Source organism: Polyodon spathula, chromosome 7, assembly GCF_017654505.1.
Source record: "Polyodon spathula isolate WHYD16114869_AA chromosome 7, ASM1765450v1, whole genome shotgun sequence".
NCBI lineage: Eukaryota > Metazoa > Chordata > Actinopteri > Acipenseriformes > Polyodontidae > Polyodon > Polyodon spathula.
Genome location: NC_054540.1, coordinates 56,303,888 through 56,322,659, shown reverse-complemented (window position 1 = coordinate 56,322,659; position 18,772 = coordinate 56,303,888). Strand labels below are relative to the sequence as shown.

Sequence of the window (18,772 nt, the reverse complement as noted above, 5' to 3'; positions counted from 1 at the left end):
GGAGGTAGGGCAGTATATCTGGAGGAATCCCAACTCTACACCACCCTGCTACCCACCCTGTGATGCCCAGGTGTAGCTTGGACACTGTCTCTCTTATATTCCTGGCATGGGCTCAGCTGCCTATAAGCACATTTACAAGCTGAATGGCATAGTTGTGTTGACCTCTGTGGACCTGCACAGCTGGCAAGGTGAACCTCCACACCTCATTGCTTCTCAAGCCCCAGGGCTGGCGTTGGCTTGGGTCCCTGCTGCTGAGAGGTGGTGTCGGACTGGAGACACTGGAAAAGTGCTTACCTGAAGGGGGCCACAGCAAATTATTGTCTGTTTCGTTGCTGGGTCAGAGACATTTCAAGGTGCCTTGTCTGCCAATTAAGACTTGGGAAGGTACCTCCAGATCATGTTGGACTCTTTCTGTCCGAGTGGGTGCGACTCCCACAAAAGCACACTCCTTCCTGGAGTTGAAGGACAGAAACACTATCATCTTTGTCCTGGAAGACTCCTTTTAGAATGGACTCTTATGAGTAAGAAACAGGTGTGTTCTGCTTCCAATCCAAAACACCCAGCTCCTTTGACCCCCTCTTCCCTCTCAGTACCTTGGCTGTAACGGTACACCAGTTGCTTCTGCATAACTACCCCTGTAGCCCCAGGTCACCAGCTCAGTCAGTGCTTTCTACAGTAATAGCACCAGCATGCTCATTCCTAACCAGTAGAAGTGCTAAAATGTGAATTTTCAACTCAAGCTGTATGATGTATGTAGCTGTACTGGGTTATAGAAAACAACGCCTGTACTTAGCAAGAGAAATGTAACATGTACTAAAACAAAATGTTTCTTTTCTTGTTAAACTGAACAAAGTGTGATATCTTTTATCCTGTCTGGCTTTTTTACCCCAACTGGTCATCAGGTCTCTGGTTCCTTGAAATACTTTTAACACGCTGGCTTGGGGAGATGGGCTATTTGTGATAGACATACAGCTCCTGACATACACACCTGCATTGCTATATTTAGTAGCTCTTAACCCTACTGACACTTCAGTAGGCTAATAAGACCATGCCAAATTACAACACACTTATGTATGGGTGGATGGATGGATGGATGGATGTATGGATGGATGGATGGATGGTGAGTGAGACCCATGGGACACAATGATTGCAGATGTTCAAACTGAAACAATCTTCATAAAATCTTTACTGACTTCTGATTGACAGCTGGTTTCACAGAGGCTGACTCGCACTCATCTTTGGCAAGGTAGTCTATGATTAGTGTCAATCAGAGTCTGTGAAACCAGCCCTGAGATTTTCAAGTGAAATCCTAGAGAAGTTTTGTAATCTATGCTGAAAAGCATGGCTGTAAGAAAGCATGTTTAGCATGGGGATATTTTAGGCGGGGCATTTCCATCTTTCTGATTCATTTTCCAACATTCAGCTCATGAGTTACACACAACTCTATACAGGCTTCCTGAGACACATGACCACAAACCTGCTTACATCACAGACTAAGGGGATGCTCCCATGTCACTTACATTGTGGTATATTTTTTTAGCCAGTAGGTGTAATTATGGACCTGGAGTTACCCATTCCTGCTGTAGTAAAAATGCACATAAAGTACAGATTTTTAATGGGAAAGCTTGAAGTTGTTGGATCCTTCTGTCATGACAGCTTAGGAAAGGAATGGCAGTGTGCAAACTGGCAAGTAAACGAGATACAGCTCTGCTTGTTCCTGGAGCAACTCTTGTGCACTCACTGGCCACTGTAGGTCTCCACCTACCCACCTAATATCAGGCTGCCCCACTTAACCTTCTAGTAAGAGATGTATTGTTATATATACAGGAGGCATAGCCCTACTCAATAGTCACCAACTCTGACAGACTTCATGAGAGACCTAGTTTATACAAAAGGTTTAAACTCCATTAAACAGATATTTCCAGCCTCAGTACTTCAAGTCTTCTATTTAGCACCAGCGCCAGTGCTGTTGACATCTGAACTTGTAATATTAATTTTGGTCAGTAGATGGCAGCAGAGTACACTGTGAAAGAAAAGCCGCAGAGGGAGTGTCCTCTGGTTCATCCTACCCTGCGGAGAGCTCTTTTCCAGAGCCTCAAGCACTGCTTATAAAAACTCTTCCATTTTGTTCTGTGTGCAGTCACTGACTGGAAAACTTACAACACTATTGATTGAAAAGCAGTTGCTAATCTCTTCCTTTAAAACCAGACAGGTTTCTCTATCAATCATGAATTCCTATTTTATTTCTGTATACTGCCAGCTGGGCTTTTGAAAAAAAAAAAAAATATATATATATATATATATATATATATATATATATATATATATGTGCCCGTGTTCAAGGCGGCATGCAGCAGCTACAGTAGAATGTGGAGAATTTGTGCAGCGGCTTTTCCGTGCTTTGTGTGGTGGTGTGTGCGGATTCAGTCTGCACGGAGACCCCTTCATTAACCATATCAACTCACTTACCAAGGCACGTGAGGTTCATCCAGAACTGCACAGTAGATTGAAGCTTTGCAGACTGTAGCTAAATGAAGACGCAGCCTATATCATTCTGCAGTGGTCATATTCAACTAATCTGGATTTGTTCGGACTGCTATGAAATGGGATTCCTATTCCCCTTCCATAATATGCAGGAACAAGACCCCTAAATTCTGCACCCTACATTGTGCTTGAACCTTTCATTTCAATACTAGTTTAAAAAACAGCATGACCAAACGAGCCACACGGACCTACTAGATACACCTTGGCAAGCCCAGCACAGCACCAGTAACCCCTCATCCAAGTCTGTCTGACCTTTAGCAATTGCTATAAGAGATTCATCCAGACTGTTGGAATTGCATTTATTTGTTTTGCAGACGACTTCCAATCACTGACGTATTTTTGTACGTTACTTTTTTTTTTTTTTAGTGCATTCAAGTCCAGTTCAGAGATAGTAAAAGACTCCTCTTGCATCCCAGATTCAGCCATTCCAGGTTTTAGCATGTGCTTGATTAGCCCCAGTGTATTGGTAAGGTGCATCTTGTTAAACTAGCAATACCAGGAATGGCTCAAACTGCTCTGCAACAGGTCTTTCTATCCCTGCAGTCCTAAATGAGTTCATTGAACAAAGTCCTGGAGTGGAAGAGTCATCAAGGGTTAGTGTGGGGAACCACTGGTATGGAAGGGAGGCGGGTCAAGTCTTCCAGCTCAGAGCAGGCGATTTGTGGCGTTGCAGATCAATCTAGAGTGCTGTGCAGAGACTGCAGGCGAGAGGGGGCCTCTGTTCTTTGTGTGGATGAAGAGGACACAGTGGAGTGATCCACTCCCTGAAGTGATTACTAATGGGAATACTTGGCTGGAGCAGCCCTGCCTTTGCCAGCTGCAACACTACAAAGACAACATAAGAGAGGATACACTCTTCCACTGCTCCCGAGGCATTTCACCTGCAGGGGTCACTGTGGTTCCAAGGGAAGAGTGCAGGAACAATTGGGAGGGGAGGAGGGGAGGAGTGCAGATTAACGGTCAGAGCTTTGCTATTAACAAGGACACCATCAACGCTTCAGTAACGTCTCATTTCATAGATAAAACAAGCACACACACACACACACACACACACACACACACACACACACACACACACACACATCAGACCATGCTTAAATCAACTTGGCTTTTTTTTTTCTTTATACAGACAAATAAATACCACAGTACACTGGCAGCCACAGCTTCTCCACTAAATTTGAAAGGCGTGGTGCTAATTAAAAAAAAAAAAAAATGTCCTGTGGACAGGGATGGCCAGCGGAACTTTAAAAGGTTTTGGTCGCCACCTGGTCACTCTCAAGTGGCCAAAGCAATACTACTGAGTGCCTGGTTACAGAATGTATACAAGGCCGCACATCAGCCACTGCGAACCATCCGCGGACCCCAATCACCGCCTCCGCGGGCTGCTCCAAGCGCGCCAGGGCTCTGACTCTTGCGCCTTGCCTCACTGCTAGCGGGTTATCTGTTGGCTTGTAAAGTAGTGTGAGTGTGAAGGATATCCAGTCTCTGAATAAAATTAAAAAAAGAAACTTGATTTTGTAGAACAGAAAAGATTGTTGGGCTCTTGAGCACGGCGTGTCAATTAAGACTTCTCGCTGCTCTTCAAAGGGTTGTCCTTGTTCCTCCTCTTCACGTCCCAGTTGTACACTCGCGCCATGTCTGAGAGGGGGGCTGGTTAAGGAACACTGTGGTGCGCAGTTATCACAGCACAAGAAAGACAAAGGCTGGATCCAGGAGCCTCCCCAACCAGGGTTGGGGTCCATTCCTGTTCTACACTTCCAATTCCTCTTTCAAATCAATTCAATTCCATTTCCTCTTTCAAATCAATTCCAATTCCTATCTGGAATTGATATTTTTAGAGACATAACTCTTCAACTGCTTTCATTTGAAGCCAGTTTAATTGACTAACAGGGTCTTCAACTGGGACTCATTTTAACAGAATGCTGCTAATTGGAAATAGATTTTAAAAAAGAATTGGAAAAGGAATTGAAAAAACAGGAACCATGCCCAAATTGCTGCTCTCACTACCTGAGCTGAGTAAATCACACCTAACACAGCGCTGCTCTCTAACGCTGCTCTCAATACCTGAGCTGAGTAAATCACACCTAACACAGCGCTGCTCTCTAATGCTGCTCTCAACACCTGAGCTGAGTAAATCACACCTAACACAGCGCTGCTCTCTAATGCTGCTCTCAACACCTGAGCTGAGTAAATCACACCTAACACAGCGCTGCTCTCTAATGCTGCTCTCAACACCTGAGCTGAGTAAATCACACCTAACACAGCGCTGCTCTCTAATGCTGCTCTCAACACCTGAGCTGAGTAAATCACACCTAACACAGCGCTGCTCTCTAACGCTGCTCTCAACACCTGAGCTGAGTAAATCACACCTAACACAGCGCTGCTCTCTAACGCTGCTCTCAACACCTGAGCTGAGTAAATCACACCTAACACAGCGCTGCTCTCTAACGCTGCTCTCACTACCTGAGCTGAGTAAATCACACCTAACACAGCGCTGTAAGGATGGCAGCACCAGAATTATTAGATTCTATGGATGAAATAAAAGTTGGGATAGGGATTATTCCACTTGGTACTTTCTTTAAAGTCCCCACAGTGTGGTTATCAGTGGGATCAGCCCAGCCTCAAAGGTGTGCTCATCTGTTTGGACGAGGTGCTGCTCCACTGTGAAAGGATACTGACCTCGGTGGTGGTGAACTGGTCTCGGAGGAAGTCCAGGTCCTCCTCCAGCGAGTCCAGGTTTCGTGTGGCGGTGGCCAGGTTCTTCTCTAGGAGCGCCTGGGCCTCGTCGATATCGTACTCCAGCATCACATTCGCCTGCACGGGGTTAATCACGTCACATTCAAACATAGTCTCTGAGAAACAGAAACCCTGCTGGTGTGCAAGTTAAAGATTTCACAAAACCACCGTCAAGAATGGCAGCGAGAGCTACTTCAGGGATGGAAAGAAGACTCCCATTGCATTGCAGTTAAATCCAATCCTGGTTTTACTGGGAGTTTAATAAGACACGCCTCTCTTTGAAACGTGACAGCCAATGCATTGCCATCGTATCTCAAGTGGAGATAATAATAAATAATCAAGCAACCATCCATCTAACTCGCTGTCCATGTGGTACAAAACCTGGACAGGAGCAGAGTGAATGGGATGCACACTCACCCCTAACCACAAGCACACTTTATCTGTGGGTGGGACCAAGGCTTTGCAGTAGAGGTTGTCAGCCAATAGGAATCGTGTTTCCATGGGATCTGTGGTCTCCTGCAGGGGACAGAAACGTAAGCCAGTTAATCACACTGAAATTGGTCAAATGGATTCGACCAATTTTTTTTTTTTTTTTTTTTTTTTTTTTTTTTTTTTTTTTTTTTAATCCATAAACTTTGTGAAAGCAGAGGAAGCAGTTGTTCTAGTGTGGTACATTCTGACCATTTTAAAAACTAAAACATTGAATCGTAGGAAATGTCATTTTACAGCTGATCAACGACACTGCACTGATGTAACTTAAAAACATCCCTTACCTTTTTCTTCTGCATGTGTCTTAAAATTTCTAATGTCTGTTTAATTTGGGGGATCTGACTTCTTAACCTGGAAAGAAAAAGATAAAAAGGTTAGTAATGCAAAGTGGCTTGGTGTCATCGATAGAAATATACATTTCTATTTAAGACTCCCATTGCATAGCAGTTTGATCCAATCCTGATTTTGCCACGAGCTGAATAAGACAGCTATACACTGGGGCTAATCAAGCTTGTATTACAAGCTGGACTGGGTGAGACTGCTCTTGTTTGCATCCCTGTGCTGGGTTCCTGTCCTACCTCAGTTTCTTCTGAGCCAGGTTCAGCTCCATGAACTTGTATTTCTGATACTGCTCGTCCAGTTTCCTCAGCACTGCGTCCGCTGTGTCATTGCCAGGCAGTTTCATGAACGCTTCCACATCCTCCTGACCAAGAGAGAGGGGGAAGACAATGAGAAAAACACACACATTACATTTATATATGTGCAGTTTGATCACACTCCACAGTCAGTTTTTAGCTGTTGGTACCAATGTTTCTTCGTTTTCAAACAATGTTTGTTATTAATATATCGTTTATATTCCAGATGGTGATAGCTTGCTTCTCGCCCTCGTGTATAAAGGGCAGCACTGCACTGACGCTGAGAAGGGACGGCTGTGTTCCGGGCTGCCTGTAGACAGTTCGGGCTGACACCACGGATCTCGGATTCGGTTTTTGCAACAGTAGCAGCCTAGTGCCACCTGGCAAACATCATAGCATAACTCCAGATTTTTTTTTTTTTTTTTTTTTTTGTAGTACGACACAATAAAAAATGATTGGCAATAAAATCAGATACAACTTCTATTAAAAACTTTGTTTCCTGTTATTAATCTTTATAAGCAAAAAGACAGTTAAAAAAAACACATTTTATACCCAGCTGTCTTAAGAGGCATCCCTGGAAGATATCTGATATGCTGACAAACATCTAAGGAGCATAATATCCTCTATTTAAACGTGATGCGCAAACATCATCCATAAATAACAAGATACTCCACATATCAGCGTGTAACTGACAAGCAGGCAAGTGGTAACAGTGAAAAATCTGGATGCTTGAAAGACTACTGTTAAATTATTATTATTTTTAATTTGTATTTTAATTGAAGAATCCCATTCTACGCGTCTTAATGTAAAGCTGGTCTATCCCATTAAGAATGACAAGCCCGTGCTTTTTTTTAACCGTCTCTGAGTTTGGTCCCCTTGTGATCGCACCCTTTTCCTCACAATAGCTGCCTCCTCGGCGAGGCTGGGGTATCGAGGCGAGTCTCACAGGCGCAGCCATTTAAGGATGTGAGCGGCGAGCGGCAGCCGATCCAGACAGCAATCTCCGCGGCGCGGTCGCTATCAGAGGTCCCTGACCCACCCAGTCCTGCTTTTTAAAACTCCCCGATACACCTCCCAGCTCCTCTCCTTACCACAAACACTGCTTCGGGGATTCCTAAGTGTCTTCTCTTACTGCCAGCGCCGGCATCGCTGCTCTCTGTGGTAGCCGCCATCTGAACAAGTTCCCCCTTCCCCTCACGCTGCGCCAACGTTGAGCGTAACGGACGACGCTTTGGAACCCCGCCTCTTTTCTCCCTTGCGAAGGATTCTGGGGGATGTAGTTTTTCTGGCTCCACTTGCCATAAGCAGCGTTGTTTAACAAAAGAGGGAGTAGTTGATCCAATAGCGTGCAGTCTTACCGTGTGTTGTGTGCATGTTGCACGACAAAGGATGGTGTTGCTAAAATTAGAAATAGTCAGTACATAACATGATCCGTTTGGTTGAGCAAAGCCTCTACGTCACAGTCTTGCACCAGGGCCCAGTAAATCCTCGCGCAGCACTAATACTGGTCACCATGGATACATTAAACACGCTGCATAAACACGTGCATGATTAATGCTCTGTGCGGGTCTCCCATAATTAACTCATTGTTAAAAGAGTGCTTTGCAAAATCCATTTTCATTATCCTGGCCAAAACTGAAGAAACAGAAGATTCTCAGCCCATTCAAAGACCAGTGATACTGCAAAGAAACTAACATGATAAGGCAATACAGTGCTTGTTAAAGCATGGATAGCACGCCTTTAACATGTGCAAAGAGTTCATATATGCAAACACATATTTCAAAAAGCATTGTCTAACATTCTATCAGCTGCTGGTCAATAAGGAACCAGTGAGAATGCCTCTTGTAAGGAGTGAGGATATCACGTCACTACTAGCACTAGTGTGATTGGCTAACGGTGGGCGCAATTGGGGGGTGCATCTGGTAGGAGGTATTCCGATTGGTCGCCACTACTCTGCACAAACCTGACTCGCTGAACGAACCATGAAATCCGTTTGTAAAGTACTGTTCCCCGCTCCTACAAGCTGCAGGACTGGTCTGGCACTTGACTCCTCCTGGAATGAGGCGGGATCCATCTGGTTTCTTTATACGAAACCAACTTATTAAGGGTATCAGGGGTTTAATCATGCATCGGTGAATCTGATACTTTCTTCACATGGCATATTGCATCATAGTGGAGGTCTGCATCGTTCATATCATGATACCAAATCAAAAGCACAACACAGCTCACTGTAGCTCACCAAGAGGCACAGAATGAAGAGCAGCTGTGTTTTATAGCATGAATACATACTCTCCGCAACTCACTACATGTGTGTCTTTTGACAAAATAATCCATCATTAAATGATCATTTGATCTAAAAGCATCACAAGAGTACCCCATCAGGACCATCACATGTATTGCATATTGTGATCTTATTGTATCATTACAATAGGTCTCCAGCCATTGTGGATTGAATGAGTATTCTCCAGTGGATAAGACTGGGATAGAGGCAATGAAGAACGCCGAGCTATTGTAATGGACAGTGTATAAGTGGGTAGATGTGATGACATGTATTACAAGAAAAGCAAGCAGTTTAAAATTTAGTTTATTAAAATAGATAAAGCCTTTTTTCTTTTCAAAAAACATTGCAAGAAACATTCCATCAGGAGACGGTTTTTAAGAGAATCAACACATCCAACAATCTTTCTTTCCTAATCTATCAAAGAAGGGCTGTGTTGCAGTGGTAGGATCAGAGAGAGATTATTCTGTGCCAAGCACCCACTGACACAGGGAGGCAGAGAGGCTCAGTGGATACAGCTGAGGCATTGTGACCCTGTCGAGCAGAGCAGGAGAGCTTAGAAAGGTGGACTTCTAGTTAAGACAAACTTAACTCAATAGTGTTAATTTTTTTTTAACTTAACACTATGGAGTGTTCAGTAGTTATTGATGACCCATCATAGGAGCATAATTGCTGAACTGCTTAACTGTTAGATCTGAGACTGGGATCACAGTTTTGCTCATACTTTAATTAGATCAAGAAAGTGCTTTAAAGTTTAAAAAAATAAAATAAAGCAAAAGACAGCCTAACAAAGAAAAACAAACCCAAGCCTTCAGGAGGCTGCTCTTCTGCTGTCCTGCTTCTTTACGTTTGAGAAGTTTGATGTTTGCTCTGTTTAGTCCAGAGTTTGGGTTCGGTTCAGGGAGGCAGGGGTGCTTCCCGGTCTCAGTCCTGCTGGCAGTCCACGTGGTTCCCTCTAACCCAGTAGCAGATCTGTGCAAACTTGAGCGGTGTGAGACGCACAGCCACGTTGAAGTCGTGGTTCTCCCCGTTGACCTCCAGCCACTGGTGTCCGGAGAAGACGCCGATGACCTTCCTCTCCCAGCGCTCTGCAACAGGGTCCCACACGCGCCCGTACACCCCCGAGCCGCTGGCCCCCGGCCGGGCATCACAGTGCTGGTAGATCAGATCGTTGGACTCGTCCTCCACCGGGCAGAACCGATACACCAGCTCCCCGGGGCGGTCGCTGTCAAACCCAGAGAAGTGGATCCGCTTCCCAGCCAGGTCCTTCGAGGAGGGGGCCACTGAGAGCCGCATGTAGGGCTGCTTGTGGGGCCAACGCAGCTCCAGGAGGGAGTAGTCGAAGTCCATGCTGATCTCCTGGGGGCCCTGGATCCAGCCTTTGGGGACTCGGGTTCTCTTCACCCTGACCCAGCGCACGGCCGGCGTCTTCACAGGCCTGGCAGAGGAGGAGGGGCGCCCGGTCCGGGTGGCGTTGCCGGGGGGCACCAGGATGCCCACTCTCAGCTTGCGAGCGCCCTTGACGTAATCCTTCCCATCATGCACGCAGTGGGCGGCTGTGAGGACGTGGCTCTCTGACACCAGCACCCCGGTGCAGCCCGTGGAGATGCGCACGGCTGTGGAGAACGGGTAGTCCAGCAGGAAGTTGTTTCCCCTGATGTTGAAACGGCCGTCCGCCCCGTAGATCTGACGCTTGCACCTCCGGTGGGGAGCGGGAACGGGGCGCCCCGTGGTGGGTGGAGGCTGAGCTACGGCGCCCTCCCCCTCCTCCTCCAGGTCCACGGTGGTCAGGGTGCGCCTGCCGTCAGCGTACAGAGTCTCGTAGGCCAGCCTCTCTCTCAGGGACTCCCGGCTGGGAGGCAGCTCCCCCTGCTGGTAGCAGCTGGAGTTGCAGTACGTGGTGAAGTCCAGCTGGGGCTGGGTGCTGAAGCGAGGGCTGGAGAGGACCAGGGTGGCGTGGGGCACCAGGGAGGGGATGTGGGGGTGACGGGGAGACCCAGTAGGGAGGGAGGGACCCAGTAGGGAGAGATAGAGGAAGAGGAGGAGGAGGAAGGTAGAGGAGGAGGGAAAGTTGGCTCTTGCTTGTCGAAACATATCAGGGACGCACCTGCAGGCAAATAAGGGAGAAACACATTTCAGGGGTTTATTAAGGTGATTTGATTACTGTGCTGATACACCAGTGTTGTCACAATGGCGTGGATCAATACACGTTCCACACTGCTGATCAATAGCAGGCAAAAACGAAAAGCAAACATTTTTTAAAAGATGAAAATTAACACAAGAGCAATAGCTAGATTTGGCCAGAAGAGGGCAGTCTCACATTTCAATTTTGTTATAAGCAAGAGCCCCAGAACCAACTGTAATTAAAACACCTCCAGCACTTTCAAGTGATTCAGTGTTTGCTTGTTTGGTTGGTTATTTTCTGTTTTGTGGAAGAAACATATCAGTTTATTTGTTACTTTCTGTGGCTGCTTCCTTTCCTTTCTTTTTGATTCAATGTTTGTCTCTGGAATTCCATAATAAGTATTGTCTTTATAGGTCTGAATATTTTACCAAATGTATTTGATTATGGACAGCAATCACCACATGCTTACAAACCCCCACACTCTGCCCTGAGTCAGTTACATATTTAACATATCCGAGTCCCTCAAGTGAACAGTCCTGCTTAGATCTGCAGAGTTACTTGTGTGTCATGGAAAAGGCAGCACTGGGTCTCACCCACATGAGTTAGATTTTTGTGAATAGGGCTTACATACCATCCTTCCCTACCCTCTCCTCCCCTCCACTCCCCATTTACAGTACTGGGTGTGTTTGTGGAAACTGCAATTTTACAAAGTCCCGACGAACCAATAATATAAAGCACACCCCACTCAGAAAAACAAAATATGTCGATGCAAATAACCCTTTGCTGCTAAGAGCACAGAGCTGTAGCTTTCCTTTCTGTGAGTGTTATTAATTGCAACACAGTGTCTCCAGAAGGGTAGCTATGCAAACATGTACATGTTTTTGTCAGTGTGAGCGAGGGAGGGTGTGTGTGAGTTTGATAAGGGGCCCGCAGGCTCGGCTGGTGAGGGAGAGAGAGGAGAGCAGACACCTGGTAGCAGTAGAACAAGTCAAGGCATGGAACTGCGTTGTGCTCTCAGAGCTCTGCAGAGCTCCCAGGTACAGTGAGGAACAGTCCCATCACAGCGTAAGCTGCAACGCCTGGCTGTGTACACACCTCAGCAACTAGAGGGACGCTGACACAAACAGCCTGCTTTTAGACAGAAGCACTCTTTGTTGTAGAGAATGTGAAGGGCTACGCTAGGGCTTCTTCAAAGACTCTGCTCTGCACTTCACTTCAATGATCTTTTCACCACAGTGGACTACATCAGAGCATCCTCACTGCTGTTTTTATACACTGTTTGGGCGTTGACAGCCCAAGGAATATTCAGCTCTTAGCTGTTGGTGCTTCTTCAAAGACCCACCCTACACTCCTTTTGTCAGCTTGTATTTCATTTAAAAATGCTTTATGGATCATTACATCATAATCTTTGAAGTGTCGCTACAGAGCTTTGCTTTGTGTTGCCTTGGCACGCATCGCCCAGTTGTGTTGTTATCAACTTTATGTTACTCCAGTAATAAAACACAAATAAATAAACTATTGCTACTAGCTATCCAGTAGGTGATCATGCCAGGCAGTCAGGGGCACACTCCTGGGATGTGTGTGATCATGCCAGGCAGTCAGGGGCACACTCCTGGGATGTGTGTGATCATGCCAGGCAATCAGGGGCACACTCCTGGGATGTGTGTGATCATGCCAGGCAGTCAGGGGCACACTCCTGGGATGTGTGTGATCATGCCAGGCAGTCAGGGGCACACTCCTGGGATGTGTGTGATCATGCCAGGCAGTCAGGGGCACACTCCTGGGATGTGTGTGATCATGCCAGGCAATCAGGGGCACACTCCTGGGATGTGTGTGATCATGCCAGGCAGTCAGGGGCACACTCCTGGGATGTGTGTGATCATGCCAGGCAATCAGGGGCACACTCCTGGGATGTGTGTGATCATGCCAGGCAGTCAGGGGCACACTCCTGGGATGTGTGTGATCATGCCAGGCAATCAGGGGCACACTCCTGGGATGTGTGTGATCATGCCAGGCAGTCAGGGGCACACTCCTGGGATGTGTGTGATCATGCCAGGCAATCAGGGGCACACTCCTGGGATGTGTGTGATCATGCCAGGCAGTCAGGGGCACACTCCTGGGATGTGTGTGATCATGCCAGGCAGTCAGGGGCACACTCCTGGGATGTGTGTGATCATGCCAGGCAGTCAGGGGCACACTCCTGGGATGTGTGTGATCATGCCAGGCAATCAGGGGCACACTCCTGGGATGTGTGTGATCATGCCAGGCAGTCAGGGGCACACTCCTGGGATGTGTGTGATCATGCCAGGCAGTCAGGGGCACACTCCTGGGATGTGTGTGATCATGCCAGGCAGTCAGGGGCACACTCCTGGGATGTGTGTGATCATGCCAGGCAGTCAGGGGCACACTCCTGGGATGTGTGTGATCATGCCAGGCAGTCAGGGGCACACTCCTGGGATGTGTGTGATCATGCCAGGCAGTCAGGGGCACACTCCTGGGATGTGTGTGATCATGCCAGGCAGTCAGGGGCACACTCCTGGGATGTGTGTGATCATGCCAGGCAGTCAGGGGCACACTCCTGGGATGTGTGTGATCATGCCAGGCAGTCAGGGGCACACTCCTGGGATGTGTGTGATCATGCCAGGCAGTCAGGGGCACACTCCTGGGATGTGTGTGATCATGCCAGGCAGTCAGGGGCACACTCCTGGGATGTGTGTGATCATGCCAGGCAGTCAGGGGCACACTCCTGGGATGTGTGTGATCATGCCAGGCAGTCAGGGGCACACTCCTGGGATTTCTGCTGTTAAATATTTAGTTTGGGGGGGCAAAGATAGCATCTTTTGTTCAGGATTTCTTTTTAGTGAGAGAGATTTTTCAAACTTAGTTTTTACCTTTTTGAAAGTCTTGTAAGCCTGCTGTCCTGTACACATTTCAGTTCTCCGCTCTCTCTTTCTCTCTCTGATTCTCTCTCTCTCCCTGTCATGTCAGAGCTGAAACATTGTGTCAGCCTCATCTCTGTATCCACAGCCTCTCAATGGGAAGCTGTGGTGTCCTTGTGGTTTTCAAACTGCTTTATCGTACCCCAATTACTAGAAACCTTCTGGCCCTGGTCCTCCTCTCTAATCACTGAGCCACCTGGAACCCAGGGCTGTAGAAGCCGAATCCACTAGCTCTCAGTCCACAGATCTAACCAAATGGCCACCCTTCCATAGGTAGGGGGAACCTGATTCTACCCAGCTGGACTGCAGTGTAAGCACATTAATCTGGGGCAGATACCTGCAGTGTGTTAGACTGCCCTCTAACTAGTCCCCAGTATAGCTGTTCTGCAGCTGCATCGCTTCAGATAACTGCACTATAGCAAGCACGCTCACAGCACTGGAATAGGGGTGCACAAATCTGCAGACCAAGTGCAGCTCAAATTCACGCTCTCAACACAACTTGAACCTTTTTCCAATCTGAAACACTTCACTTTCACAGCACTTAACCAGTATACCTATATTTAAATAAGAAAAAAACACAATCAAATGAAATTACATATATATAGTTACCTGGTCAATTTGCCAGTCTGTCTACTTTAAATCAAATCACGTTTTGTTCTCTTCCAATGTACCAGTTTGTCTCTCCAACTAATTCCCATTTCTATGAGAGGTTCAGACCCAAGCCCCTGGAGCTGGTGTTGAGGTCTCTGGAGAGAGGCTGTCCGGGGTTGTATCCCTGTGTCCGGCTGTGCTGTGCTGTGCTGTGCTGTGCTGTGTGCCAGTGAGTCTGTTCTCAGTGTGGGAGACGTTCTCTGGCTCGCTCCACGGTACTCAGTGCTTTTTAATAGAATGGAGTCCTGTCTCAGACCCCTCGGGGTCCTAGTGTCCTCCCTGTTCCACTGGACTCTCCTGCTAGTTCTGAAGCTCCCAGACTGGACTGGGCTCAAATCAATATCACTCTCTGAGACAAGGGGAGCAGAGCAACCAGGTGGGACCCTGCACAGGAAATCTAGTTAACCCTATTCTCCCAAATAAAAAAAAATACCACAGCAGTGTGCATATAGTTTACTACAGTGTACAATGTGGAACATGAAAATATACAGTACTATAGTTAACTATAGATTTATATGGGCTTCCCTAGAAGAATCTATAGCTTCAACAAAACTAATACCCACACAGTCAGAAATGTCTGCTGTCTACAATTGCTTGTATAGGCTTTTCCCAAGCCAATAGCATGCATTTACTGTGCTTTACCCCAGCACTCCCTTGCCCTGTGCTCCCTGTACAAACAGAAACACAATGAAGACTGTTAGCTTTCATCCTTGCTCTCTCTCTCTCTGTTGGGATTCCTCCCATACCACTCCTGGTTAAAGTATAGGACTCACCTTGACCTGTAACTGAACCCCCCAGCCAGGCAGACTCTTCCTCTGTTTGCTCTTGCCTGGCCAGGGTGGGTCCTCCTGACCTCTGCCCTTGACCTCTCTGCCCTGTCTTCACTTCACCTCCAGCCCGCTCCTCTAGGGACGCTGTGGAATGTCAGGCTCTGGGTCAATCTGGACTCAGCAATACAGGGGTCCTCGTCACAAAGCTTTACCTTGTGAGTCATTAGAATATAAGAAAGTTTACGAACAAGGGGAGGCCATTCAGCCCATTTAAGCTTGTCCAGTAGCTGATTGATCTCAGAACTTTGTCAAGTTTGGTCTGTCTCCACTCTATTTCCACTGTGTGCTCTGGTCCTGTTTCTATCCTGCCCTTAGTGTTTTTGGTTCAGATTATTTAAAGAGGAAGCGGGTTCAAGTGGAGTTTCCTTTGTTTTTTCTTGCTATGCCTCATGTATCTATAACTCTTGCTGCTTCTTGCTGCAGCTACTAAACTCTTAGTCAAAGCACCTTGGGACTACTGGAGGAATCCACTGGCTGCAGAGCTGCTGAACTCCCCAGTAATTAGTTTCAGTTGACCGTTTCCCCACCCTGCTTGTTTTTCAAAGGGGCGTTCCTGTTTGTTGTGGTATGTGACTCTCTGCAGGGGGTCGCTATGAAGGCCAGTGCCCCCTCTGTAAGTGCCTTCTTCAAACTTGAACAAAAGCAGTAAAGAATCCGTCATATTTCTGTGTGATTATGGGGATGGGTCGAAGCTTTTACTGCATTTTGTTCCAGAGCTTAAAAACTTCAAGCGCTTATTTTAAGGGCTTTCTGGTATTGAAGTTCTGTACCAGTCACATCTCTCCTTTACAACAGACAGGGCTGCTCGGACTATGCTCAATTCACTGCACTTTCACAGCAAGTAAACTGTGTTACATATGGAAAGTAGCTGGTCATATTTTAAGGGGGTCTACGAGGAGTCTTCATCCATTTTTATAGATGGGGAAGTCTAGATAGTATTAAAAGTTTAAAGCTGAGGATGCCACATGGATCATATTTACGTGGTTACATTTTTGAGTGCATGGGTAAGTTGGCAGCTGACCCAAAATGACGGCCACAAAAACTTGGTGTTGGCACAAGCGTCCCTTTTCCGTCAGCTTTGATCTTCATCCCCTCGCAGCAGCATTGTAGCCCGGCTTCAGGATTCACTGAGAGGCTCCGTTGGGAAGTTGACTTCCTGACATGTTTGGAAGGTGTGACTCTGATCACCAAGCTCTTAAAATAACCTTGGCTGTGTGTCAGGGGTACACCGGGCTGTGAGAACAGACAGCCACGCTGTGTCCCATCCCGCCCCCCTCGCCTCCACCCCACTGTGCTGTGCAATGTTTAGCCCTCCGCTCCTTCAGTGTGAGTTTGGGTGGCGTGCACATACATGAAGGGCACTGCAAAAACCAGGCCCTAGGGGGAGTGCACATACATGAAGGGCACTGCAAAAACTCTCTTGTTGGTTTACCCTGGTATTTTTGCCCAGTGTTTCTGCAGTTTTAGCATGCTTTCCCCATGGTTGGACTATACATTTACTATAGTTTACCCTGGTTTGCCATATATATTAATATGCCTTACCAAACCTTGCTGTTCTTCACAATGCTTACCTGTGTGCTTTTCCATGCTTTATGACCCTTTGCTATGCTTTTACTATGGGGCACTTTCATAAGTGATGGTATGTTAAGGCATGTTATTACATTTTGCTCGGTTTATTTGAGGGTTGTCATTTAGAGGTTGCTGTGAGAACGAAAGGTGAAATAAAAGTAGTAAAACACACCCTTGGGGAAGTTTAAAAAGGAATTGAGCTGGCTTCTTGAAAACCATTCACACAGCACAACTGAACTCAAATAAGCGTGCAGAGTCCTTGCGCCTGACTGGACAGCTGCACCTGTCCCCTGGACAGTTCTGACTGGAGAGGCATGAGTTTTAATATTCACACTTCATTGTTTTTGTGAATAAAATGTTTTGGTTCTTAATAGTTAAGCAGGCTTTTCATTGTAATAAAGTGCTTGGTAGTTACAGGTAAGGCTGTATTTCCATGAGTTGTACCCACTGCTGGGTAATATGCAGCGTCCCATGAAAATTCCCATTCCTGAAAGAATAACATAAATATGCATATTTTTTTTTATCACTGAAATAAATACAGCAATCGTTTGCCTGATGAACCACTGCCTGCTACACTGCACTGGGGAACCAGGCAGCCGGTTTAGTTCGCTTCCTTCCGGTAAATGATTGAACACACACTGCTTAGGGCTGCACCATTTCTTCACAGTGTCCTCAAAGATAAAGACACCGGCTGCATCAAAGATCGAAAAGATTCCTGCTAACGTGTCTGTAGTTATTTTTACATGTATTTATGTTTAGTTATAGAGATATGAGATTTAATACAAATCAGTACATGTTAATATATGGTTAAGAAGTGATACACTCAGAAATCTTGAAGGGATGTACAGTCTCAGATATAAGACACCAGTCCCCTCCCAGCCTCCACAGAGAGAAATAATAAAGTCAGATATTAAAAACACTGGCCCAGTATCCTAATTGGATTTATAGTTTAAGGCGTAACATTTTACAGTTTAAATCATTGAGATATACGGACTTACTTGAAAAAAACTTTTAAATTGCCCAACAAGGAATGACATCATCTCTGTATTATGCTGTGTTATCGTTCAGATTTACAGTTTGGGTTTTTTCCAAATGAACAGGCTTCTCTTCTGCATGAACCTGGACTGTGAATCATTTAAACCATGTTTCCACTGCGCTGCTCCCACATTGATTAGTGGGGTCTCTTTCCATTATAACTACTCACAGATTACCTAGAGATTACTCACAGACAAGTCACAGAAACGGTATGGACTCAGAGCGCTCACATTTACAGGACTATGTGTCCAGAATTGACATTCGGACATTCAAAAGTTTCATCCATAACTATAAAAGGCTAAAAGGTGATACATTTAATAACATATTAAATGAAATGGCATAATTATATGATATAGGGCTTCTTTCTAAAAGTTTACTTCAGCCTACAGTAAAAGCATATTCATACAGTAGGCTGGTAACTGTGGTAAGCGCAGACAGTCCCAGTAAATCATTATAAGAGTGTGGTTAATCAGAGCTTAATTTATCACTTACTTCTATTAGGGAGCTCTGAGACACCAAGAAGAAAACGCCAGGGTCGCTTCAGTGGCTCAAGGAGTAGAAATGTTTCAAATGGGAACAGCTCCATGTTTAATAGGAGAACAAGGTAGTTGTTAGGAGATGTGCAGGTGGCAAATACCAGTGTGAACTGCCTCTCTGCCCTTGCAAACCCAGCGGAGAGCCCGGTATCTGGGAGCGAGCGTCGGATAAGCAGCTGTGTTTCGTGAGGCTGAGGCCCCTGATCTGTTTGCAGAGACCAGTCTGGGCTTTTAGGATAGCGACGCTGAGATGAGTCACGTCGGAATCCGATGAGGTCATCTGCAGTTTGACGGATGAAAAATAAAATCTAATTTCAAGAGGAAAGAAAAAACATATGTGAAACACTCTCTCACTCTCTTATCAGATAAGAGTCCTGAGCAGGAAAGAACGAGGAGAGCTTCCAG

The 18,772-nt window shown here is 46.2% G+C and overlaps 2 protein-coding genes across 4 annotated transcripts; both read right to left on the bottom strand.

Moving 5' to 3' along the window:
* Positions 1-3,787: 3,787 nt before the first annotated feature.
* Positions 3,788-7,610, bottom strand: LOC121318899 (prefoldin subunit 3-like). Its single transcript, XM_041256083.1, has 6 exons — positions 7,496-7,610; positions 6,348-6,472; positions 6,054-6,120; positions 5,698-5,796; positions 5,220-5,358; positions 3,788-4,182 (listed from the first exon to the last, which is right to left on the bottom strand). The coding sequence occupies exons 1-6, from the start codon at positions 7,574-7,576 to the stop codon at positions 4,106-4,108; spliced, it is 588 nt and encodes a 195-aa protein (XP_041112017.1). The 5' UTR covers positions 7,577-7,610; the 3' UTR covers positions 3,788-4,105.
* A 1,362-nt stretch (positions 7,611-8,972) lies between these two features.
* On the bottom strand, positions 8,973-18,572 carry LOC121318897 (serine protease 23). 3 transcript variants are annotated; one of them, XM_041256079.1, is made up of 2 exons: positions 18,324-18,572; positions 8,973-10,789 (listed from the first exon to the last, which is right to left on the bottom strand). In XM_041256079.1, exon 2 carries the CDS (start codon positions 10,774-10,776, stop codon positions 9,607-9,609), a length of 1,170 nt encoding a protein of 389 aa, XP_041112013.1. In that variant the 5' UTR covers positions 10,777-10,789; positions 18,324-18,572; the 3' UTR covers positions 8,973-9,606. The 3 variants fall into 3 exon arrangements, with proteins under 3 accessions (XP_041112013.1, XP_041112014.1, XP_041112012.1); XM_041256080.1 differs by lacking the exon at positions 18,324-18,572 and adding an exon at positions 15,171-15,284; XM_041256078.1 differs by lacking the exon at positions 18,324-18,572 and adding an exon at positions 14,356-14,695.
* Between the last annotated feature and the right edge of the window lie 200 nt (positions 18,573-18,772).